The sequence below is a fragment of the Phyllobates terribilis genome, unplaced genomic scaffold, assembly GCF_046119375.1.
Source record: "Phyllobates terribilis strain yellow unplaced genomic scaffold, ASM4611937v1 Scaffold_2__4_contigs__length_985480577, whole genome shotgun sequence".
NCBI lineage: Eukaryota > Metazoa > Chordata > Amphibia > Anura > Dendrobatidae > Phyllobates > Phyllobates terribilis.
In genome coordinates, this window is record NW_027362762.1 from 984,616,604 (window position 1) to 984,642,502 (window position 25,899).

The 25,899-nt window shown below is 53.0% G+C and overlaps 1 protein-coding gene across 3 annotated transcripts in view; it reads right to left on the bottom strand.

The window, feature by feature from the left end:
- VPS28 (VPS28 subunit of ESCRT-I) overlaps positions 1-25,899 on the bottom strand; it is a 62,421-nt gene that overhangs the window by 24,703 nt on the left and 11,819 nt on the right. For 2 of the 3 annotated variants that reach the window (XM_073668831.1, XM_073668832.1), the window contains exon 2: positions 17,560-17,615. In XM_073668831.1, coding sequence (XP_073524932.1) covers positions 17,560-17,596 — 37 coding nt within the window. In that variant the 5' untranslated portion in view covers positions 17,597-17,615. Of the gene's footprint in view, positions 1-17,559; positions 17,616-17,764; positions 17,813-25,899 lie in introns of those variants that run through there. The other variant, XM_073668833.1, reaches the window with a different exon arrangement.

The window sequence follows — 25,899 nt, forward strand, 5'->3', positions numbered from 1 at the left end:
ATCTGGTGACCGCCCGTCGCCTCCCTCATCAGCATCTGGTGACCGCTCGTCGTCTCCCTCATCAGCATCTGGTGACCAACCGTCGCCTCCCCTATCAGCATCTGGTGACCGCTCGTCGCCTCCCTCATCAGTATCTGGTGACCGCCCGTCGCCTTCCTATCAGTATCTGGTGACCGCCCATCGCCTCCATCCTCAGTATCTGGTGACCGCCCGTCGCCACCCTCATCAGCATCTGGTGACCGCCCGTTGCCTCCTTCATCAGCATCTGGTGACCGCCCGTCGCCTCCATCCTCAGCATCTGGTGACCGCCCGGCGCCTCCCTATCAGTATCTGGTGACCGCCTATCCCTCCATCATCAGTATCTGGTGACCGCCCGTCGCCTCCATCCTCAGTATCTGGTGACGGCCCATCCCTCCATCATCAGCATCTGGTGACCGCCCGTCACCTCCATCCTCAGTATCTGGTGACCGCCCGTCGCCTCCATCTTCAGCATCTGGTGACCGCCCGGCACCTCCCTATCAGCATCTGGTGATCGCCCGGCGCCTCCCTCATCAGTATCTGGTGACCGCCCGTCGCCTCCATCCTCAGTATCTGGTGACCGCCCGTCGCCTCCCTCATCAGCATCTGGTGACCGCTCGTCGCCTCCCTCATCAGCATCTGGTGACAGCCCGTCGTCTCCCTCATCAGCATCTGGTGACCGACCGTCGCCTCCCCTATCAGCATCTGGTGACCGCTCGTCGCCTCCCTCATCAGTATCTGGTGACCGCCCGTCGCCTTTCTATCAGTATCTGGTGACCGCCCGTCGCCTCCATCCTCAGTATCTGGTGACCGCCCGTCGCCACCCTCATCAGCATCTGGTGACCGCCCGTCGCCTCCTTCATCAGCATCTGGTGACCGCCCGTCGCCTCCATCCTCAGCATCTGGTGACCGCCCAGTGCCTCCCTATCAGTATCTGGTGACCGCCCATCCCTCCATTATCAGTATCTGGTGACCGCCCGTCGCCTCCATCCTCAGTATCTGGTGACCGCCCGTCGCCTCCATCTTCAGCATCTGGTGACCGCCCGACACCTCCCTATCAGCATCTGGTGATCGCCCGGCGCCTCCCTATCAGTATCTGGTGACCGCCCATCCCTCCATCATCAGCATCTGGTGACCGCTGGATCATCATCCCCAGGACTCTTCATTCTTAATGACATTGGCTGGATGTTGGGGGTCGTCAGGCTGTAGAATAAATCTGGAGCCGATCAGACGCCTCCCGATGGTGTCATATCATGGGTCAGTATCTGCTGGGATTTCTCAGCATTGAAGACACAATTAATCCTGATTGATACCAGTCTCCATTTGCTGAAGTGGAGCACCAAACCTGCCGGACCCACCACGGACCTTCAGGAAGAATCTGCTTCTGGTACAGGTATACATTTCCCCTCACACCAGGGACCCGCTGACATTATCCGTCCCTGTTTTCGCTCACTTACTCGTTTCCATGTAGAACAGAGCTGGGTAAAGTGCGGCCATGGACCACATCTAGCCCTCTGGCTGTTCCAGTCTCGCCCACGTACCCAGATAGCTGGAAGGCTGAAAACAGTGTTCCATGGGCCGCACTATGCCCTCGCCCGCTTTCCGATGTCACCGCTCTCCATACCCTCAGGATGCAGTGAATACATTAGTAGAGGAGGCCACCGGCTCCTTCTTCCACCAAATCAGCGCGAGACAGCAGATATGATGACGCTGCTGCTGAGAGTCCGTGCCCCCGAGACAGGAGCAGAGCCCGGGAAACGGGAGCAAGGCATTTCCTTCATAGGTGTACGGGATGTTTGCATGTATATTGGGAGGCTGTGTGGGGGTTTCAGTATACTTAAAGGGGTATTCTCATCTCCAAGATCTGATCTGATCTCAATATCAGCCTATTGGTTCTGCCTACACAACTTTCTTGGCCGCAATTCTTCCATGAAGACAACTTGTGCACAGACTTCTCCGCATGGAAGATGGTTTAGCAGGTCCCACTGGTTCCTGCCAGCTCTAAGCTGATAGCACTGCTGCATATCTTCATGATGGGGCTCATCTGCTGCACTAAATTTCCTTGGCCAACCCCTTTGCATACATTTCTCACCGTGCCCATTTCTTGGGGTCCTCAATGAAGAGAAATTTATGAAATTCCAGGATCACATGAAGAGGTAGAAGGATCCGCACAAGCCTCATACACAGAAGACCTGGGGGAAGTGCTCCAAGATGTTTGGAACAATCTCCAGTTCTCCAAGATGTTTGTAAGATCCTCCATAACCTGTGTACAAGAGACGAGAAGAAGTGAGGGAGGCGCCGGGCAGTCACCAGATACTGAGGATGGAGGCGCCGGGCGGTCACCAGATACTGAGGATGGAGGCGCCGGGCGGTCACCAGATACTGAGGATGGAGGCGCCGGGCGGTCACCAGATACTGAGGATGGAGGCGCCGGGCGGTCACCAGATACTGAGGATGGAGACGCCGGGCAATAACCAGATACTGAGGATGGAGACGCCGGGCAATAACCAGATACTGAGGATGGAGGCGCCAGGCTGTCACCAGATACTGAGGATGGAGGCGCCAGGCAGTCACCAGATATTGAGGATGGAGGCGCCGAGCAGTCACCAGATACTGAGGATGGAGGCGCCGTGCAGTCACCAGATACTGAGGATGGAGGCGCCAGGTAGTCACCAGATACTGAGGATGGAGGCGCCGGGCTATCACCAGATACTGAGGATGGAGGCGCCAGGCAGTCACCAGATACTGAGGATGGAGGCGTCGGGCGGTCACCAGATACTGAGGATGCAGGCGCCGGGCGGTCACCAGATACTGAGGATGGAGGCGCCGGGCGGTCACCAGATACTAAGGATGGAGGCGCCGGGCGGTCACCAGATACTAAGGATGGAGGCGCCGGGCAGTCACCAGATACTGAGGATGGAGGCGCCGTGCAGTCACCAGATACTGAGGATGGAGGCACCAGGCAGTCACCAGATACTGAGGATGGAGGCAATGGGCAGTCACCGGATTCTGAGAATGGAGCCTGTGAAGATCTGAGTTTGTGGGCCTTTAATAAACACCTAGGCAGGTTAACGATGCAACAATATTTTATTCCTTACATCCAAGGTAATACAGCAATTCCAGGTAAATGTCTGAAATAACAGTTGTCTCAGTTCACAATCCGACAGGTAAAATGATGGAAGCACAAGTATTCAGTAGCACAGTCCTTTAAGAAAGTTTAAATCCAAACGACAGATCCCACAACCGTAACATGTTTATTGTAGCATCGGCGTCTCTGCCTCTTCCCAGGCAGAGACGCCGTCCCTCTCACCTCCTCTCTCCCCGCTCTCCTTCTCTTCTTGCTGTCGGCGCCCGCAGTTCCCCGGGCATTGTGCTTAGGGCGAGCGCGCTCCCCCCCTCTTAAAGGGGCCACGCGCGCCGTCCTAAGGAGTCCCCGGCCAATAGCCGAGGGTCCTCCCATATATAGGGCACCTCCTCCAAAATGGAGGTGCCCTGAGCAAAGCTGTTGCACAGTTACTTATCTCTGCTTCAGCCCTCAGGTTCCGCTGCTAGCCCGACTCCTCGTCCTGCCTGACAGCCTACTCGGAGGCTCCCGCCTGTCACCTGCCGTGCCTACCAGTCCATCCTCCAGTACCACTCGTCAGCCTGCCTGCTGTGTCATCTGCTATACCGGTCAGTCCCTGCCTTCTGACCAGTGGGAGTCACCTGCTCTCTTACAAGGTCGTCCCCAGAGTAGCACCTGGTCCCTCTGCTCGGCCCCTCCCTGGTCACGGAGTCGTTAGCCACCATACGACCAGGGTCGGTCCGGGTTGATACTTAGTCACGCCCCTCTGGGTCCCTCCTTGCACCACAGCACAGAGGTTCCACCACCCAGACCCGTAACAGTTTGCTCGGGCCATGGAACCCGGTGGCCCCCAAGCTCCCTGGCTCTCTGACCTATTCCAGGAGGTTTCCCGTCAGAGATCCCCGCCTGGACACACTGAATGTTCCACCTACGTCTGCTGCGACTCGTACGACTCCTGCTCCGGCAGTGCCGCTGCCCACCAGTGCCATGGCATCCAGCCCCGGTCCCTGGCTTTCTGCACCTCCTCGCTTCGGAGGCGACCCCGCGCTAGCTCGGGGTTTCATAAATCAGTGCACCCTGCACTTTGAACTTTTGGCACACCAGTTTCCCTCCGATCATGCCAAGGTGGTCTTCATCATGTCCCACCTCTCTGGAGAAGCACTGGCATGGCTGAATCCCCTGTGGGAGAGAGGGGATCCCCTGGTGTCCGATATGCCGTCTTTCCTCACTGCTTTCCGGAAAGTCTTCGAAGAACCTGGACGAAAAACCTCTTCAGCCTCCTCTCTGCTTCATATCCGCCAAGGGAGTATGTCCGTGGGTCAATATGCCATACGGTTCCGTACCCTCGCTTCTGAGCTCGCCTGGGACAAAGAGGCCCTGGTGTCCATTTTCTGGGAGGGCCTTTCCGGTCAGATTAAGGACGAGTTAGCCGGACGGGACATACCTACCACCCTGGATGACCTGGTGTCGCTAGCTACCCGGATTGATATCCGTTTCCTGGAGCGTGCTAAAGAGACTACCCGGGAGTGAAGATTTCCTTGTCTGGCTCCTACCTTCCAGAGATCTGTCTCTCAATAAGCCACTTCCCGGGCACGCTCGCCCGAACCTATGCTGGTCGACCAGACCAAGATGGTCGAATTTCGCCAAGAGTCTCGCCGAGCCGAGGGAAGCTGTTTCTACTGTGGCAGTAAGGAGCACTTCTTCCGTTCCTGCCCGGTGAGGCCGGGAAACGCCAGTGTCTAGGACCGGTTGGAGAGGTCATCCTAGGCAAAAATAAATCCTCTCCTTCCCTGACTTTGTCTGTCTCCATCTCCTGGGGAGAGAACCGCTATTTTGAACTTGCACACCTAGATTCTGGAGCTGCTGGGAACCTCATCTTCCAGTCCCTGGTAGAGAGATATCACATCCCCACCAAACCTCTGGCTGAACCTTTGGCTGTGGCCGCCGTGGATGGAGGACTTCTTCCGGTATCCATCCTGCTCGTCACTGAGCCTATAACCCTGCAGGTGGGAATGCTGCACTCTGAGAGGATCTCCTTCCATGTACTTTCTGGTCTCTCTCACTCCCTATTGCTGGGTCTACCCTGGCTGCAGAGACATGAACCCGTGCTGAATTGGCAATCCGGTGAGGTGCTCCGTTGGGGGCAGGAGTGCCATGGGACCTGCCTGGTCCCTGTCCGCCCGGTTCACCCTCCACTCACCCAAGTTAATCTCCCCGGTTTACCGGCACCTTACTGGTCCTATGCAGATGTCTTCGATAAAAAGGAAGCAGAGACACTGCCACCTCATAGGCCATATGATTGCCCGATCGACCTGGTACCCGGATCCACTCCGCCCCGTGAGCATATTTACCCGTTGTCATCGGCCGAAACCGGGCCATGTCGGAGTACATCGAGGAGAATCTGGCTAGGGGATTCATTCGGAAATCTACCTCCCCGGCCGGAGCCGGATTCTTCTTTGTCAAAAAGAAGGATGGCTCGCTACGTCCCTGTATAGACTATAGAGGACTCAATCAGATCACGGTCAAAAATAAATATCCCCTGCCGCTAATCTCCGAGTTGTTTGACCGCCTTAAGGGCGCTAGGATCTTTTCCAAGCTGGATCTACGTGGGGCGTATAACCTGGTCCGGATCCGTCAAGGAGATGAGTGGAAGACGGCATTCAATACCCGGGACGGTCACTACGAATACCGTGTGATGCCCTTCGGCCTCTGCAATGCTCCCGCCGTCTTCCAAGAATTGGTCAACGACATCTTCCGTGATCTTCTTTACTCCTGCGTGGTGGTGTACCTGGACGATATCTTGGTCTTCTCTCCGGATCTTCCCACATACCGGAGGGATGTTCGTCAGGTCCTGCTGAGGCTCAGGCAGAACCACCTCTATGCAAAATATGAGAAGTGCCTCTTCGAGCAGACCTCTCTTCCATTCCTGGGCTATGTTATCTCCCAGACAGGCTTATGAATGGATCCTGAGAAGCTCTCTGCTGTCCTAAAGTGGCCCCGTCCGGAGGGGTTGAAGGCGATTCAGCGATTCCTGGGCTTCGCCAATTACTATCGTCTCTTCATCCCGCACTTCTCTTCCCGGACAGCTCCCATATCTGCGCTCACCCGTAAGGGAGCAAATCCCAAGGTATGGTCGCCCGAAGCTGAGGAGGCCTTCCTTTCCTTAAAGCAAGCCTTCTCCTCTGCCTCAGTACTGCACCGTCTGGACTGCAACAAACAATTCTATCTGGAGGTTGATGGTTCCTCCTCCGGAGCCGGAGCGGTGCTCACTCAAAAGTCTTCATCCGGGAAAATGGTAACCTGCGGTTTCTTCTCCAAACTCTTCTCCTCGTCTGAGAGCAACTACTGCATTGGAGATCGAGAACTGTTAGCCGCTAAATTGGCGCTGGAGGAGTGGCGCTATCGGCTTGAAGGGGCTCTATATCCGGTGATCATCTATACGGATCACAAAATCCGCGTCAGGCCCGATGGTCTTTGTTCTTCGCCCGCTTCGACTTCGTCCTACATTTCCGCCCGGCAGACAAGAATGTCAAAGCCGACGCCTTGTGCCGATCCTTCCTGTCCTCCGATCAAGAGGAGGAGCCTATGCACATCATCGAACCCTCCAAAGTGATGCATGTGGCCCCCTTGGATCTTGCTAGTCTTCCGCCCGGTAAGACATTTGTAGCAGTACCAGATCGTGAGAAGATTCTTCACTGGGGTCATTCATCTGAACTAGCCGGCCATGCTGGCCAAAAGAAGACCTTCCTGCTCATTACCCGGCATTACTGGTGGCCTACCCTGCGCAAGGATGTGGTAGACTTCGTCTCGGCCTGTTCATCCTGTGCCCGCAACAAAGTTCCCAGACATCTTCCAGCCGGTTGCCTCCTGCCTCTTCCTGTACCTGCTGCCCCGTGGCAGCACACTGCCATGGACTTTATCACTGATCTCCCAGCTTCTGCCGGTTGTACAGTCATTTGGGTGGTCGCCGACCGCTTCTCTAAAATGGCCCACTTCATCCCTCTGCCTGGTCTCCCGTCTGCATCTCAGTTGGCCAAGAATTTCTTCTGTCATATCTTCCGTCTCCATGGTCTACCTCTCCACATTGTGTCGGATCGAGGGGTTCAGTTCAACTCACGTTTCTGGAGAGCTACCTGTAAGCTACTGGATGTCACCCTGGATTTCTCCTCCGCCTACCATCCACAGTCCAATGGCCAAGTGGAGCGAATCAACCAAATCCTTACCAGCTACCTCCGGCGCTTTGTTAACGCTCACCATACCGACTGGGTGGAGCTCCTACCTTGGGCCGAATTCTCCTACAACAACCATGAGAGCGAATCCACTTCAAAATCCCCGTTCTTCGTGGTCTACGGTCAACTTCCTCGGATTCCGTTTCCCATCTCCGCCTCGGTGAACAACCCTGCCACGGAGGCTCTTGTCAGCGAATTCTCCACCATTTGGGAGAATACCAGGTCCGCACTTCTTCAGTCATCTGAGCGGATGAAGAAACATGCTGACAAGAAACGTCTGGAGCCGCCTCAATTCCGCCCGGGAGATAAAGTCCGTCTCTCTTCCAAACATGTCCGACTCAAAATACCCTCCTATAAGTTGGGTCCTCGGTTCATCGGTCCATTCGAAATTCTCAAACAGATCAATCCAGTGGCCTACAAGTTAAAACTCCCGGCCACCTTACAGATTCCCAACTCCTTCCATGTATCTCTCCTCAAACCAGTTGTGTTTAACTCTTTTTCCAACAATCCAGGTACTCCTCCTGCTCCGGTTTCCGCTGAGGACATTTTTGAGGTAGAGAACATTCTGGCCACTAAGAGGGTAAGAGGAAAGACCCTTTTTCTTGTAGATTGGAAGGGGTTTGGCCCAGAGGAGAGAACTTGGGAACCCAGGGAGAACATTCATGCCCCGCTTCTCCTTGAAAAATTCCTTTCTGGCCTAAAAAAGAGGGGAATAAAGGGGGGGTACTGTAGCATCGGCGTCTCTGCCTCTTCCCAGGCAGAGACGCCGTCCCTCTCACCTCCTCTCTCCCCTTCTCTTCCTGCTGTCGGCGCGCGCAGTTCCCCGGGCACTGTGCATAGGGAGCGCGAGCTCCCCCCCTCTTAAAGGGGCCGCGCGCGCCGTCCTAAGGAGTCCCCGGCCAATAGCCGAGGGTCCTCCCATATATAGGGCATCTCCTCCAAAATGGAGGTGCCCGAGCAAAGTTGTTGCACAGTTACTTATCTCTGCTTTAGCCCTCAGGTTCCGCTGCTAGCCTGACTCCTCGTCCTGCCTGCCAGCCTGTTATCTGCCCGTTACCTGCAGAGTCTGCCAGCCCGCTCACCTGGAGCGCTCACCTGTCACCTGCCTGTTACCTGCCTTGTCAGTCAGCAAGCTCACCTGGGAGCATCCGCCTGTTACCTGCCGTGTCCATCAGCCCGCTCACCTGTGAGCGCACACCTGTTACCCGCCTGTTACCTGCCTTGTCAGTCAGCCCGCTCACCTGGGAGCACCCGCCTGTTACCTGCCGTGTCCGCCAGCCCGCTCACCTGGGAGCGCTCACCTGTTACCTGCCGTGTCTGTCAGCCCGCTCACCTGGGAGCGCTCGCCTGTTACCTGCCTGCTACCAGACTGTCCATCTAGAGACTTCTGCCTGTCACTTGCCGTGACCACCTGACAGCCTACCCGGAGGCTCCCGCCTGTCACCAGCCGTGCCTACCAGTCCATCCTCCAGTACCACTAATCAGCCTGCCTGCTGTGCCCATCTGCAGTATCGGTCAGACCCTGCCTTCTGACCCGTGGGAGTCACCTGCTCTCTTACAAGGTCGTCCCCAGAGTAGCACCTGGACCCTCTGGGTCCCTCCTTGCACCACAGCACAGAGGTTCCACCACCCGGACCCGTAACATTTATCCATGTTTAAACATGTGGCTTCTCTTTTCTCCCTCCCTGGGATCAGCCCCCTCCCCCTTAGACATTTGCTTTTAGCTGTAAGGCTGTGTGCCCACGTAGCGTTTTTCAAGCGTATATGCTGCGGAATTTCCGCAGCGTAAACGCTTGTAAAACGCATGTATATCCGCACCCCATGGTCCCCAATGGCATTCCGCAATGTCAATGCCCATGCTGCGGATTTTTCCGCAGCATATATGCTGCGGTCAAAAATCCGCAGCATGTTCATTAATTTTGCGGAAGCGCTGCGGGATCAATGTGCGGATGGTACCCAAGTCTGGATGAGAGGAGACTCTCATCCAGACCTGGGTACCATTGTACCTGTAAAAAAAAGAATAAAATAAAGTTTATACTTATCTTCTGATGTTTTCCCTCCGTCGCGCTGTTGTCTGAAGGACCTGCCACGTCATTGAGTCATGTGACCCACCACATGACTCAATGACGTCACCGCAGGTCCTGCACACAACAGCGTGAGCCGCTCAAGACTCCGGACGGGGCAGAGAATGTATCGGTAGGTGAGTATAAACTTTATTTTTTTATTTTTTACCATTCGGATTCTTTTTTTTTAACTATTACTTGGTCACACTATATATGCCGGTTGCATGGATTTATATAGTGTGAACAAGTTGTCAAGCACTTTTCCAAGTGATGCTTAAATCACTTGGAGAAGTGCTTGATAACCCGCATGCGGAAATGCATGCAAAGACGCTGCAAAGACGCCTCACAAACGCTTCTACCTGGCGGGAAAACCGCATGTAATATCCGCATGCGATTTTCCCGCCAGGGAGAAGCGTAAAAAATATGCTTCAGGTCCGTAACGTGGGCACATAGCCTAAGAATGAAAAATCTTTCAGGTTCCCATCACTGGTGACCCCTGTGGTGATGGCCCTCTCAGATAACAAGGGTTTAAGGCTCTGAGATATGGTCATTGAATGGAAGCATTGTTTCCTGAAGCTGAACTGATGAGCAAACAAATCACTAATGAGATTAATGGAATGCTGGACACTTTACAAGTGAATCTAGTACACATACTGACGAGCAAGCAGAAATATATAAAACATAACAAGTAAATCACTAATCAAACATAATAATATCGACGGAACCGGTGCTCCGTGAAGGAAAAGTCTCATTGTCTTTAGTAAGTGGGCAGCTCCTCATTACGGACACAAACAAAACAGGTTTCACCTTTATGAGAATGAAAATCAGTATAATACAGTTTCTTCAAAGCAGATTCCATGTCGTCCTTGCGAATAAACTCCACAGTCTCCACTCCCCCCTGGTATACATCAGCATAGTAGACCTCTCCAGCTTCTCTCATATGATCTTTCAGATCCTGCCAACTCCCGATGGGTGAAGCCCTGAGACGAGAACGCTGTATTTATTTCGCTGGGACAGGGGTCTGTCCCTCCCGCGGGGTCCTCCATATCCCCCCCCGATCCCTGGTTTGTTCTAGGAAACTACACACATATCCAAGGAGAACCAAACTTGTATCCATTGTGACCAACCCCAGAGTGCTGAGCCCATCTACGGGTATGGTCAGTTGGGGGCCAGGTAAATAGTGTTCTGGGTGGACAATATCTGGACTGACCAGGGTGATGGTAGAACCAGTGTCCCAAAGTCCCTTGGCCTCCTCCCTGATGTAATTTACCTCCCCCAGGTTACATTCCTTCATGGTAACAGTCATTGCATTTTGGGTATTGCTCACCGCTGACAGGGGGGAATTAGTCATTGGCATGTTTTAGACTGCTCCTTTCCCTCCCGGCTGACGCAGGGTCAACCGTTCCTTGGCTTCAGGTTGTGACATTGGCCCAGTGGCACACCAATCCTGCTCCCAGATTGTTTCCCAGCAACACATCTACTGGTACATGCCGCACTACTCCTACATCCACTATTCCATTACAGGGACCCCAGTCTAAATGTAATCAGGTCCTCCGAATGTTCAAAGCTTCTCCTCAGGCTATGTTGACTAACACACAGCTGCCAGGGACAATACATTGGTCCGGTACTAGATGGTCTTTTATCAATGTGACTGAGGCTCCAGAGTCAGGGAGCCCCACAGCCTCCACGCCCTCTACCCAGACCGGCTGCAGATGCTGGTTCATGGCCTCTCAGGTGTCCAATCTAGTCGGGGACACGTCTCCTTGTACCACATATGCCTCTTCCTCTTCTGGTCGGGGTAGTGAGATCCTCTCTCCCTCAGCATTCCAGCCCCATTGCAGCAGTTTTCACAAGTTGGGTACGCGGATGATGTGGGCTAAAACATTCCCTGGCAAAGTGTCCCATGCATCCACAGTTATGGCAGTTTAGCCCTCCTCGCCCCAACACGGGCTGTACTTGGGGGCTTAGGAAACCTCCCTCTCTTTGTGAAGTCCGAAACCCCTGCAGTTCCTCCTCTGGCCGGTCCATGGGTCTCGCTGGCCTCCCTGTAAGCTCCTGTTCCCATCTCGCTGGGGCTGTACTTCCACGTAGTCCTGGTCGATTAGCAGACCAATAATCAGCCAATCTTGCAGCGTTTTCTATCTGCCACCCATTCTTTTAAGCCACCTGGGAGTTTGGACATAAATTGTTCCAGCATGGTTATGTCCATTACATGTTCTGCTTCCAGAGCTCTCAGTCCTTCTATCCACCGAGTGCATGCCGTACGTAGTGTGTTGGCTCCCGATGTGTGTGTGTAGCCAGCTTGTCAGTGTCCCGAAACTTCCTCCAGTAGGTTACAATCATGATGGCATACCTCTAGTAATGCGCTGCGAATGGTAGAGTAACATCTCTGATCCCCAGAAGATAAGTTATTAAAAGCTTCTCTTTTCCGGTCAGGACAACACTCAAATATTTGGTCCAGTCACTGACTGACACCTCATGCAGCAGGCAGAGGTTCTCAAAGAACCGGAGATGTTCATGAATATCTGAGGTGTCCTCATTGAACTTTAAGGTATCGGGATACCACAGATGCGGGCTCCTTTCTCCTGTTATCCATTGTCCTCTGCGCTGGGGCGGGTGGGGGTACTGCTACATGCACACCCAGGTATTTTCTAAACACTGCCGCCCGCTCTATCTCCATGGCCCGCTCTCCTAGTGCGTCCAGCATCCTCTTCAACTCAATCGGTCGCTCATCCGCCATCTGGATGACAGCCCTGGGCTGTTGTCCATTATCTACATCTGAAATGACCTCCTCATGTGATCGTTCATGGTCCCAATCGTCCAAGCGTTGCATTAGGGTCGCCAGATTGTCCTCCGGCAACCACTCTAATTCTCTCTCAGAGCAAAGGGCTCTCAGCTCCTCCTTCTTGACCCTCTTGTAGGTGGAATCTACCATCTCTTCTGCCAAGTCACGGCTCAGTAACTTTCCCTGGTATGCTGTCCAGATATGTGAAGATCTGAGTTTGTGGGCCTTTAATAATCACCTAGGCAGTTTAACGATGGAACAATATTTTATTCCTTACATCCAAGGTAATACAGCAATTCCAGGTAAATGTCCGAAATAACAGTTGTCTCAGTTCACAATCCTCCATACGACAGGTAAAATGACGGAAGCACAAGTATTCAGTAGCACAGTCCTTTAAGAAAGTTTAAATCCAAATGACAGATCCCACAACCGAAACATGTTTATCCATCCATGCTTCCTTCCAAGTCCTCAGTCTCGATCCTATATCTTCAATCTCCTTCCTCACAACTTTTTGACTAAAACATGTGGCTTCTCTTTTCTCCCTCCCTGGGATGAGCCCCCTCCAACTTAAGACATTTGCTTTTAGCTGTAAGGCTATGTGCACACGATGCAGAAATGCTCAGGATTTTTTCCTGAGCGTTTCTGCACCTACCTGGCAGAAAAAAACGCATGCGGATTGTACATGCGTTTTCCTGTCAGGGACATGCGGAAATGGAGCGGTACCCACTGACATTTCCGCATGCGGATTGACAAGCGCTTTCCAAGCGATTAGCATCACTTGGAAAGTGCTTGTGGTCACACTATATAAATCCATGAAAACAGCATGGATTTATATAGTGTGACCCGAGAGAGGTGGTAAAAATAAAAAATAATGTATACATTACCCTCCGATGGCCCCCGGTGTCCCGCTCAATCCGTTCTCCCTGCCGACGTCAGCGTCACGTGACCCGTCACATGACTCTGACGTCAGCGCAGGTCCTTCAACTCACTGCAAAGTGCCGGGAACCAAGCATACATTTATTTTTTATTTTATTCTTTTTTTACAGATTTTTTAATGGTACCTGGGTGTGGATGAGACTCTCCTGTCCTCCACACCCGGGTACCATCCGCACATTAGAACGCGCCAATTACGCATCTACATATACAGTGATGCGCAATCCATGCGGTCTAATGCAAGTCAATGTTGGCGAAGACGCAGCACTTCCTCAAAATTAATGGACATGCTGCGGATTTTTGAGCGCAGCATAAACGCTGCGGAAAAATCCACAGCATGGGCACAGCACATGCGGATTATCATTGGGGACCATTGCTGCCCTTCTACCATGCGTTTTTAATGCATTTCCGCAGCTGCAAAACCGCTGCGGAAAAGCATTAAAAACGCATCGTGTGCACACAGCCTAAGACTATGTGCCCACGTAGCAGATTTGACGCAGAGCGTTTTTGCCTCTCTCTGGCAGAAAAAAACGCATGCAAATTTACATGCGTTTTTTCTGCCAGAGAGAAGCGTTTTTTTCAGCGCTTTTACATGCTTTTTTTCAGCGCTTTTACAAGCGATTTTGAGCATCACTTGGAAAGTGCTTGACAAGTTGATCACACAATATAAATCCATGCAACCGGCATGGATTTATAATGTGTGAACAACTTAGATGCTTTAAATGCAGCATCTATAGTAAAAAAAAAAAAGAATTAAAACGTTAAAAAAAAACAAAACCTGTATATTCACCTCTCCGGCGGCCCCCGGCCGCGTCTTCTCTCTTAAGCGTCATTTAGTCAGCTGATGGTCATGCGACCATCACCTGACCGCCGACGTCAGCGGTCGCGTGACCATCAGCTGACTAAATGACGTCACCGCAAGTCCTGACAGTACACCGTGGGACGCTGAAGAGAGAGGACGCCGCCGGGAGCAGACCGGGGGCCGCCGGAGAGGTGAATATACAGGTTTTGTTTATTTTTAACTTTTTTATTTCTCTTTTTCACCGCGTGGTAGCCGGGATGAAGAGGAGTTGTAGTCTCCTCTTCATCCCAGGTACCACACGCACCGCGATTACGCTGCAGCGTAATCGCGGTAGAAATGATCATGCTGCGTTTTGCAAAGCAATGCGAATTCGGTGCGTAAATTAGTGCATCATGTGCACAGCACATCCGAATTCACATTGCTTTGCATGGCAGACTGTTTTACAAGCGTTTTCGCGGCAGTAAATACGCCTCAAAAACGCTACGTGGGCGCATAGCCTAAGAATGAAAAATCTTTCAGGCTCCCATCACTGGTGACCCCTGTGGTGATGGCCCTCTCAGAGAACAATGGTTTAAGGCTCCTGAGATATGGTCATTGAATGGAAGCATTGTTTCCTGAAGCTGAACTGATGAGCAAACAAATCACTAAAGCCCCCGGCACAAGTTTTGTGACGCAGCAGCGACCTCAGCAGCGATCTCGCTACGTTTGACACGTAGCAGCGACAAGGCCCCTGCTGTGAGATCGCTGGTCGTGTCAGAATGGTCTGGACCATTTTTTGATCATTGAGGTCCCGCTGGGTAGCATGCATCGGTGTGTTTGACACCTTACCAACGACCTCGTTGGCGGCTCAGAACTGAGACACATAGGCGTGCATTTGCGTTGCATCGTTATACAGGTCGCCGTATCGTTGCTGCGTCGTTGGGAAGATCTGACTGTTTGACATCTCACCAGCGACCACATAGCGACGCAGCAACGATCCCTGCCAGGTCGTATCATTGTCGGGATTGCTGTAGAGTCGCTAAGTGTGACGGTACCTTAATGAGATTAATGGAATGGTGGACACTTTACAAGTGAATCTAGTGCACATACTGATGAGCAAGCAGAAATATATAAAACATAACAAGTAAATCACTAATCAAACATAATAATATCGACGGAACTGGTGCTCCGTGATGGAAAAGTCTCATAGTCTTTAGTAAGTGGGCGGCTCCTCACACAGGTGCCGGGCCGTCACCAGATACTGAGGATGGAGGCGCCGGGCCGTCACCAGCTACTGAGGATGGAGGAGCCGGGCCGTCACCAGCTACTGAGGATGGAGGCGCCGGGCCGTCACCAGCTACTGAGGATGGAAGCGCCAGGCCGTCACCAGCTACTGAGGATGGAGGCGCCAGGCCGTCACCAGCTACTGAGGATGGAGGTGCCAGGCCGTCACCAGCTACTGAGGATGGAGGCGCCAGGCCATCACCAGCTACTCAGGATGGAGGCGCCAGGCCGTCACCAACTACTGAGGATGGAGGCGCCGGGCCGTCACCAGCTACTGAGGATGGAGGCATCAGGCCGTCACCAGCTACTGAGGATGGAGGCGCCAGGCCATCACCAGCTACTGAGGATGGAGGCGACAGGCAGTCACCAGCTACTGAAGATGGAGGCGACAGGCAGTCACCAGCTACTGAAGATGGAGGCGACAGGCAGTCACCAGCTACTGAGGATGGAGGCGACAGGCAGTCACCAGCTACTGAGGATGGAGGCGCCAGGCCGTCACCAGCTACGGAGGATGGAGGCGACAGGCAGTCACCAGCTACTGAGGATGGAGGCGCCAGGCCGTCACCAGCTACTGAGGATGGAGGCACCGGGCGGTCACCAGATACTGAGGATGGAGGCGACGGGCAGTCACCAGCTACTGAGGATGGAGGCGCCTGGCCGTCACCAGCTACTGAGGATGGAGGCGCCGGGCCGTCACCAGTTACTGAGGATGGAGGCGCCGGGCCGTCACCAGCTACTGAGGATGGAGGCGACGGGCAGTCGCCAGCTACTGAGGATGGAGGAGACGGGCAGTCGCCATCTACTGAGGATGGAGGTGACGGGCAGTCGTCAGCTACTGAGGATGGAGGCGTCGGGGTGGTCACCAGCTACTGAGGATGGAGGCGCCGGGGTGGTCACCAGCTACTAAGGATGGAGGCGCCGGGGTGGTCACCAGATACTGAGGATGGAGGTGACGGGCGGTCACCAGATACTGAGGATGGAGGTGACGGGCGGTCACCAGATACTGAAGATGGAGGTGACGGGCGGTCACCAGATACTGAAGATGGAGGTGACGGGCGGTCACCAGCTACTGAGGATGGAGGTGACGGGCCGTCACCAGATACTGAGGATGGAGGCGCCAGGCCATCACCAGCTACTGAGGATGGAAGCGTCAGGCCGTCACCAGATACTGAGGATGGAGGTGACGGGCCGTCTCCAGCTACTGAGGATGGAGGCGCAAGGCAGTCACCAGATACTGAGGATGGAGGTGACGGGCGGTCACCAGATACTGAGGATGGAGGTGACGGGCGGTCACCAGATACTGAGGATGGAGGTGACGGGCGGTCACCAGATACTGAAGATGGAGGTGACGGGCCGTCACCAGCTACTGAGGATGGAGGTGATGGGCCGTCACCAGCTACTGAGGATGGAGGCGCCAGGCAGTCACCAGATACTGAGGGTGGAGGTGACGGGAGGCCACCAGATACTGATGAAATTTACATTTCTCTCCTGTTCAGTCACATTATGTTTTCCATTAACAATATACAAACTTATTTCAACCCTGTTCTGTGATGACCTTTGGCCCCGTCGCCCTCCCACTGTTGTGTCCAGGGCTGTGGAGTCGGTATAAAATGGACTGACTCCTAGAATATATAATACATTGGGTGCAGTAGTACAATACAGAATGTGGTATTATTGTTTTCAGAAGAATTTGGGAAAGTGATGAAATGTCCTATAAATGTCTGTCCAGTCCTGATCTCAGGACCTCGGCTTTTAGTTGACATGAATCTGTGCTGCACTTTATGTACATGCTCACTAGTGACCGGGGCTGTGGAGTCAGATTCGTAGGTTTGGCTTACCAACTCCACAGCCCTGGTGACGCCCTCCCGCCGTTGTGCGATGACCTCCGGCCCAGTCGCCCTCCCGCCGTTGTGCGACGACCTCCGGCCCAGTTGCCCTCCTGCCGTTGTGCGACGACCTCCGGCCCAGTCGCCCTCCCGCCGTTGTTCGACGACCTCCGGCCCAGTTGCCCTCCTGCCGTTGTGTGACGACCTCCGGCCCAGTCGCCCTCCCGCCGTTGTGCGACAACCTCCAGGAGCCAGTATATAACCCTTACCTTATACACACAGTCTCTTACAAAGCCCCTTCTGCACAGAGCTCAGAGTTCTTAATTTCTTGGGCAGTACCTACGGAAGGAATGAACCCAGGAGCCGTCACCACACTGCCCTGCACACAGGTGACGCTGCCCCATACTACGACCTCTGCCCCTGACATTTACTTTCCCTAAATAGAGAGTGGCTAATATCCTGGAAACATCTAACATCAGGACAGGTGTCATTGCTGGACTTAAAGCTTCAGCCTTCACACGCGAGGGATAACGGCCCCCCACCAGACTGATGATACTCCAGTCATGAGCTCCTCACCTCCGACTGCCGGCTGAGCTGGAATTCCATGGAACATGATGGGAGAAGTGAAGAGTCTGCAACCAAGAAAGGAGAAAAGGTGTAAAAATGATAATTACTGGGAATTTGATTTGCCCGAAACCCATAACTACAGCTGGGAGAGAGCGAGATCCGAGACATCACAGAACAGGAAACCAAGAGCAAAACAGAAGACAGAAACTCCCACCTCCTCCTCCTGCTCCCACTCCCTCCTCCTGCCTCTCCCACCTCCTCCTCCTGCTCCCACTCCCTCCTCCTGCCTCTCCCACCTCCTCCTCCTGCTCCCACTCCCTCCTCCTGCCTCTCCCACCTCCTCCTCCTCCTCCCTCTCCCACCTCCTCCTCCTCCCTCTCCCACCTGCTCCCACGCCAACTTGCTCCCACGCCAACTTGCTCCCACATCCTGCACTGTGGCTGCCAGGTAGACAATTAGGAGTCATCATCATTCTTGTCTTACATTCACTCAGGAGAGAAAGACCGAAAACTTCAAGCAACCACAAGCCGCAGGGAATAAACAGGGATGATGTAAAGGGGTTAGGGAAAGTCAGATTACCAGTCCATAAACATCATTTTCCCCACATGAGAGATGAGAAAGGGGTCGCCTGATAGAGAGGAGCTTACAGCCAATGAAAACACACAAGTCATTATCTCAGTAAATTAGAATACTTTATAACAACAGCTTGAAAAATGTTTATAAAATCTGAAATGTCTGTTCAGTAAATGCCTCAATACTTGGTCGGGCTCCTTGTGCATCAATTACTGAATCAATGTGGCATGGAGGCGATCAGCCTGTGGCATGGAGGCGATCAGCCTGTGGCATGGAGGCGATCAGCCTGTGGCATGGAGGCGATCAGCCTGTGGCATGGAGGCGATCAGCCTGTGGCATGGAGGGATCAGCCTGTGGCATGGAGGCGATCAGCCTGTGGCATGGAGGCGATCAGCCTGTGGCATGGAGGCGATCAGCCTGTGGCATGGAGGCGATCAGCCTGTAGCATGGAGGCGATCAGCCTGTGGCATGGAGGCGATCAGCCTGTGGCATGGAGGGGATCAGCGTGTGGCATGGAGGGGATCAGCCTGTGGCATGGAGGGGATCAGCCTGTGGCATGGAGGCGATCAGCCTGTGGCATGGAGGCGATCAGCCTGTGGCATGGAGGCGATCAGCCTGTGGCATGGAGGCGATCAGCCTGTGGCATGGAGGGATCAGCCTGTGGCACTGCTGAGGGGTTATGGAAGCCCAGGTGGCTGTGATAGCAGCCTTCAACTCGTCTGCATTGTTGGCTCTGGGGTCTCATCTTCCTCTTGACAATACCCCATAGATTCTCTATAATAGATCCTCTATGGGGTTAAGGTCAGGCGAGTTTGCAGCCAATCAAGCACAGTGATACTGTTGTGTGTAAACCAGGTATTGGTACTTTTGGCCGTGTGAACAGGGGCCAAGTCCTGCTGGAGAATGACATTTTCATCTCCAAAAAGCTTGTCGGCAGAGGGAAGCATGAAGTGCTGTAAAATGTCCTGGTAGACGGCTGCGCTGACTTTGGTCTTGATAAAACCCAGTGGACCTCCACCAGCAGATGACATGGCCCCCAAACCATCACTGATTGTGGAGACTTCACACTAGACCTCCAGCAGCTTGGATTGTGGCCTCTCCACTCTTCCTCCAAACTCTGGGACCTTGTGGAGTGTGTCAGTGACTGCCTTCTGGACATCTGTCAAGTCAGCAGTCTTCCCCATGATTGTGGAGCCTACTGAAACAGACTAATGGACCTTTCTAAGTGCTTAGGAAGCCTTTGCAGGTGTTTTTTGTTAATTATTTTAATTTACTGAGATAATGACTTTTGTGTTTTCATTGGCTGTAAGCCATAATCATCAACATTAACAGAAATAAATACGTGAAATAGATCGCTGTGTATAATGACTCTATATAATATAGGAGCTTCACTTTTCGGCTATGTGCCCACGATGCAGAAATGCTCCAGATTTTTCCTGAGCGTTTCTGCATCTCCCTGGCAGAAAAAACGCATGCGGATTGTACATGCGTTTTCCTGCCAGGGACATGCGGATGTGAAGCGTTCTTCACATGTATTTCTGCATGCGGGTTGTGATTTTAGCATCACTTGGAAAGTGCTTGACAACTTGGTCACACTATATAAATCCATGCAACCGGCATATATAATGTGACCGAAAGAATGGTTAAAAATAAAAAATAAATGTATACTTACCTTCTGATGGCCCCCGGTGTCTTTATCAGATGCGTCCTGGTTTGTTGGCAGATCGCGGTAGATTTAAGGACCTGCAGACGTCAGCGGTCGCGTGACCCGTCACATGACTAAATGAATTCATGGCAGGTCCTTTTCAGACCATCGCGAGCTGCCAGCAAGCCAGGACGCATCGGATAAAGACACCGGGGGCCATCAGAAGGTAAGTATAATATTTATTTTTTATTTTATTCTTTTTTTACAGGTTCTATGGTACTCGGGTCTCCTCTTCTCCAAACCTGGGTACCATCCGCACATTGAAACGCATGTTATCCACATGTATAGATGCAGTGATGCAGATTCCATGCGTTCCAATGCAAGTGAACGGCGGCGAAAACGCAGCACTTCCGCAAAATAACTGGTAGTGCTGCGGATTTTTCCGCAATGATAATCCGCAGCGGAAATTTCCGCAGCATGTGTACAGCACATACGGATTATCATTGGGGGACATGGTAGACCTTCTACCAAGCGTTTCTGCAGCGGATACATAATGTCCATTTTATGCCTCCAGACCTAAAAAAAAAAATCATCTTCAAGGCAGTAGTGAAAAAAACCTACAAAGCCATAAATCAGCTGGCAAACTAGGCAGAGACACCCCGAGCCACGAGGCAGAGGCCGCAGAACCAACGTCAACCTAGAAGCCAGAGGCCACACATCAAGGAGGCAATGGACCCAAGAAATGCAGATTTTCCAAAGCAGATGGTAACATCCAGTGGAGGCCCCGGCCAGAGGGCTGACTGCGACCCCGAGGAGGACAAGCTATAGAGCAATGTAAGGACGGGCCGGAGCCACCGCCGCTCCACAAGGAGGACGCAGCTGGATGGGATTTAGTATTGCTCTTGGCTTCATGACCAGTAATAGATTGGATCCATCTCTCACAAAGCTGTGATTGGAAAATTATATATTATAGACCCTACAATGGGGGGGGGGATTGAGAATAATAATACAGGAAGAGGAGGAGGATGGAGAATAATACAGGAGGAGGCGGGGGATGGTGAATAATACAGGAGGAAGAGGAGGATGGAGAATAATAATACAGGAAGAGGAGGAGGATGGAGAATAATACAGGAGGAGGAGGATGGAGAATTAATACAAGAGGAGGAGGGGGAGGGGGGATAATACAGGAGGAGGAGGAGGGGGAGGGGGGATAATACAGGAGGAGGAGGAGGGGGAGGGGGGATAATACAGGAGGAGGAGGAGGAGGATGGAGAATAATACAAGAGGAGGAGGATGGAGAATAATACAGAAGGAGGCGGGGGATGGTGAATAATACAGGAGGAAGAGGAGGATGGAGAATAATAATACAGGAAGAGGAGGAGGATGGAGAATAATACAGGAGGAGGAGGAGGATGGAGAATTAATACAAGAGGAGGAGGAAGGAGAATAATACAGGAGGAGGAGGAGGGGGAGGGGGGATAATACAGGAGGAGGAGGAGGAGGATGGAGAATAATACAAGAGGAGGAGGATGGAGAATAATACAGGAGGAGGGTGGAGGGGGGATAATACAGGAGGAGGATGAGGAGGGGGCATAATACAGGAGGAGGAGGAGGGGGGATAATACAGGAGGAGGAGGGGGCATAATACAGGAGGAGGGGGCATAATACAGGAGGAGGAGGGGGATAATACAGGAGGAGGATGAGGAGGGGGCATAATACAGGAGGAGGAGGGGGGATAATACAGGAGGAGGAGGGGGCATAATACAGGAGGAGGGGGCATAATACAGGAGGAGGAGGGGGATAATACAGGAGGAGGAGGGGGGGATAATACAGGAGGAAGGGGGGATAATACAGGAGGAGGAGGAGGGGATAATACAGGAGGAGGAGGGGGGGATAATACAGGAGGAGGAGGAGGGGGGATAATACAGGAGGAGGAGGATGGAGAATAATACAGGATGAGGAGGAGGATGGAGAATAATACAGGAGGAGGAGGAGGGGGGGATAATATAGGAGGAGGAGGATGGATAATAATACAGGAAGAGGAGGGGGGATAATACAGGAGGAAGATGGAGAATAATACAAGAGGAGGAGGATGGAGAATAATACAGGAGGAAGAGGGGGGGATAATACAGGAGGAGGAGGAGGGGGGATAATACAGGAGGAGGATGGAGAATAATACAGGAGGAGGAGGAGGAGGAGGAGGAGGGGGAATAATACAGGAGGAGGAGGAGGATGGAGAATTATACAAGAGGAGGAGGGGGGATAATACAGGAGGGGGAGGGGGGATAATACAGGAGGGATAATACAGGAGGGGGAGGGGGGATAATACAGAGGGGATAATACAGGAGGGGGAGGGGGGATAATACAGGAGGGATAATACAGGAAGGGGAGGGGGGATAATACAGGAGGAGGGGGTGGGGGGATAATACAGGAGGAGGGGGTGGGGGGATAATACAGGAGGAGGGGGTGGGGGGATAATACAAGAGGAGGGGGTGGGGGGATAATACAGGAGGAGGAGGGGGGATAATACAGGAGGAGGAGGAGGGGATAATACAGGAGGAGGAGGGGGGGATAATACAGGAGGAGGAGGAGGGGGGATAATACAGGAGGAGGAGGAGGGGGGATAATACAGGAGGAGGAGGATGGAGAATAATACAGGATGAGGAGGAGGATGGAGAATAATACAGGAGGAGGAGGAGGGGGGGATAATATAGGAGGAGGAGGATGGATAATAATACAGGAAGAGGAGGGGGGATAATACAGGAGGAAGATGGAGAATAATACAAGAGGAGGAGGATGGAGAATAATACAGGAGGAAGAGGGGGGCATAATACAGGAGGAGGAGGAGGGGGGATAATACAGGAGGAGGAGGAGGCATAATACAGGAGGAGGAGGGGGGATAATACAGGAGGAGGAGGAGGAGGGGTAATACAGGAGGAGGAGGAGGGATAATACAGGAGGAGGAGGAGGAGGGGTAATACAGGAGGAGGAGGGATAATACAGGAGGAGGAAGAGGAGGGGTAATACAGGAGGAAGAGGAGGGGGATAATACAGGAGGAGGAGGAGGGGGATAATACAGGAGGAGGAGGAGGGGGGGATAATACAGGAGGAGGGGGATAATACAGGAGGAGGAGGAGGGGGATAATACAGGAGGAGGAGGAGGGGGATAATACAGGAGGAGGAGGAGGGGGATAATACAGGAGGAGGAGGAGGGGGATAATACAGGAGGAGGAGGAGGAGGGGGATAATACAGGAGGAGGAGGGGGATAATACAGGAGGAGGAGGAGGGGGATAATACAGGAGGAGGAGGAGGGATAATACAGGAGGAGGGGGGATAATACAGGAGGAGGTGATACTACATGAGGAGCGGGGGGGTACGTGTTATAGGAGGAGGAGGAGGACGGAGAATAATACAGGAGGAGGAGGGGGAGGGGGGGATAATACAGGAGAAGGAGGGGGAGGGGGGATAATACAGGAGGAGGATGGAGAATAATACAAGAGGATGAGGAGGAGGATGGAGAATAATACAGGAGGAGGAGGGGGGGGAAATACAGGAGGAGGATGGAGAATAATACAAGAGGAGGAGGATGGAGAATAATACAGGAGGAGGAGGGGGGGATAATACAGGAGGAGGATGAGGGGGGATAATACAGGAGGAGGATGGAGAATAATACAAGAGGAGGAGGAGGATGGAGAATAATACAGGAGGAGGAGGAGGGGGGATAATACAGGAGGAGGATGGAGAATTATACAAGAGTAGGAGGAGGAGGAGGAGGAGGATGGAGAATAATACAGGAGGAGGGGGGGGATAATACAGGAGGAGGAGGGGGAGGGGGGATAATACAGGAGGAGGAGGGGGTGGGGGGATAATACAGGAGGAGGATGGAGAATTATACAAGAGTAGGAGGAGGAGGAGGATGGAGAATAATACAGGAGGAGGAGGAGGGGGGGATAATACAGGAGGAGGGATAATATAGGAGGAGGAGGGGGGGAGGGGGGATAATACAGGAGGAGGGGGTGGGGGGATAATACAGGAGGAGGAGGGGGAGGGGGGATAATACAGGAGGAGGATGGGGGATAATACAAGAGGAGGATGGGGGATAATACAGGAGGAGGAGGAGGAGGGGGATAATACAGGAGGAGGAGGAGGATAATTCAGGAGGAGGAGGGATAATACAGGAAGAGGAGGAGGAGGGGGGTAATACAGGAGGAGGAGGGGGGGATAATACAGGAGGAAGAGGAGGGGGATAATACAGGAGGAGGAGGAGGGGGGATAATACAGGAGGAGGAGGGAGATAATACAGGAGGAGGAGGAGGGATAATACAGGAGGAGGAGGAGGGATAATACAGGAGGAGGAGGGAGATAATACAGGAGGAGGAGGGGGATAATACAGGAGGAGGAGGGGGATAATACAGGAGGAGGAAGGGGATAATACAGGAGGAGGAGGAGGGATAATACAGGAGGAGGAGGAGGGATAATACAGGAGGAGGAGGAGGGATAATACAGGAGGAGGAGGGGGGATAATACAGGAGGAGGAGGGGGGATAATACAGGAGGAGGAGGGGGGATAATACAGGAGGAGGAGGAGGAGAGGGGATAATACAGGAAGAGGAGGGGGGATAATACAGGAGGAGGAGGGGGATAATACAGGAGGAGGAAAGGGATAATACAGGAGGAGGAGGAGGGGGGATAATACAGGAGGAGGAGGAAAGTGATAATACAGGAGGAGGAGGAGGGGGGATAATACGGGAGGAGGAGGAGGGGATAATACAGAAGGAGGAGGAGGGGATAATACAGAAGGAGGAGGAGGGGATAATACAGAAGGAGGAGGGGGGATAATACAGGAGGAAGAGGAGGGGGGATAATACAGGAGGAGGAGGAGGGGGGATAATACAGGAGGAGGAGGAGGGGGGATAATACAGGAGGAGGAGGAGGAGGGATAATACAGGAGGAGGAGGAGGAGGGATAATACAGGAGGAGGAGGGGGGATAATACAGGAGGAGGGGGCATAATACAGGAGGAGGAGGAGAGGGGATAATACAGGAAGAGGAGGGGGGATAATACAGGAGGAGGAGGGGGATAATACAGGAGGAGGAGGAAAGGGATAATACAGGAGGAGGAGGAGGGGGGATAATACAGGAGGAGGAGGAAAGGGATAATACAGGAGGAGGAGGAAAGTGATAATACAGGAGGAGGAGGGGGGATAATACAGGAGGAGGAGGAGGGGGGATAATACAGGAGGAGGAGGAGGGGGGATAATACAGGAGGAGGAGGAGGGGATAATACAGGAGGAGGAGGAGGGGGGATAATACAGGAGGAGGAGGAGGGGATAATACAGAAGGAGGAGGAGGGGATAATACAGAAGGAGGAGGAGGGGATAATACAGAAGGAGGAGGAGGGGATAATACAGAAGGAGGAGGAGGGGGGATAATACAGAAGGAGGAGGAGGGGGGATAATACAGGAGGAGGAGGAGGGGGGATAATACAGGAGGAGGAGGAAAGGGATAATACAGGAGGAGGAGGGGGGATAATACAGGAGGAGGAGGAGGGGGATAATACAGGAGGAGGAGGAGGGGGGATAATACAGGAGGAAGAGGAGGGGGGATAATACAGGAGGAAGAGGAGGGGGATAATACAGGAGGAAGAGGAGGGGGATAATACAGGAGGAGGAGGAGGGGGATAATACAGGAGGAGGAGGAGGGGGATAATACAGGAGGAGGAGGAGGGGGATAATACAGGAGGAGGAGGAGGGGGGGATAATACAGGAGGAGGAGGAGGGGGGGATAATACAGGAGGAGGAGGAGGGGGGGATAATACAGGAGGAGGAGGAGGGGGGGATAATACAGGAGGAGGAGGTGGGGAGAGAATACAGGAGGAGGAGAAGGGGGGAGAGAATACAGGAGGAGGAGGAGGGGGGATAATACAGGAGGAGGAGGGGGGATAATACAGGAGGAGGAGGGGGGGGGATAATACAGGAGGAGGAGGGGGGATAATACAGGAGGAGGAGGGGGGGGATAATACAGGAGGAGGAGGGGGGGATAACACAGGTGGAGGAGGGGAGGATAATACAGGAGGAGGAGGGGGGATAATACAGGAGGAGGAGGGGAGGATAATACAGGAGGAGGAGGGGG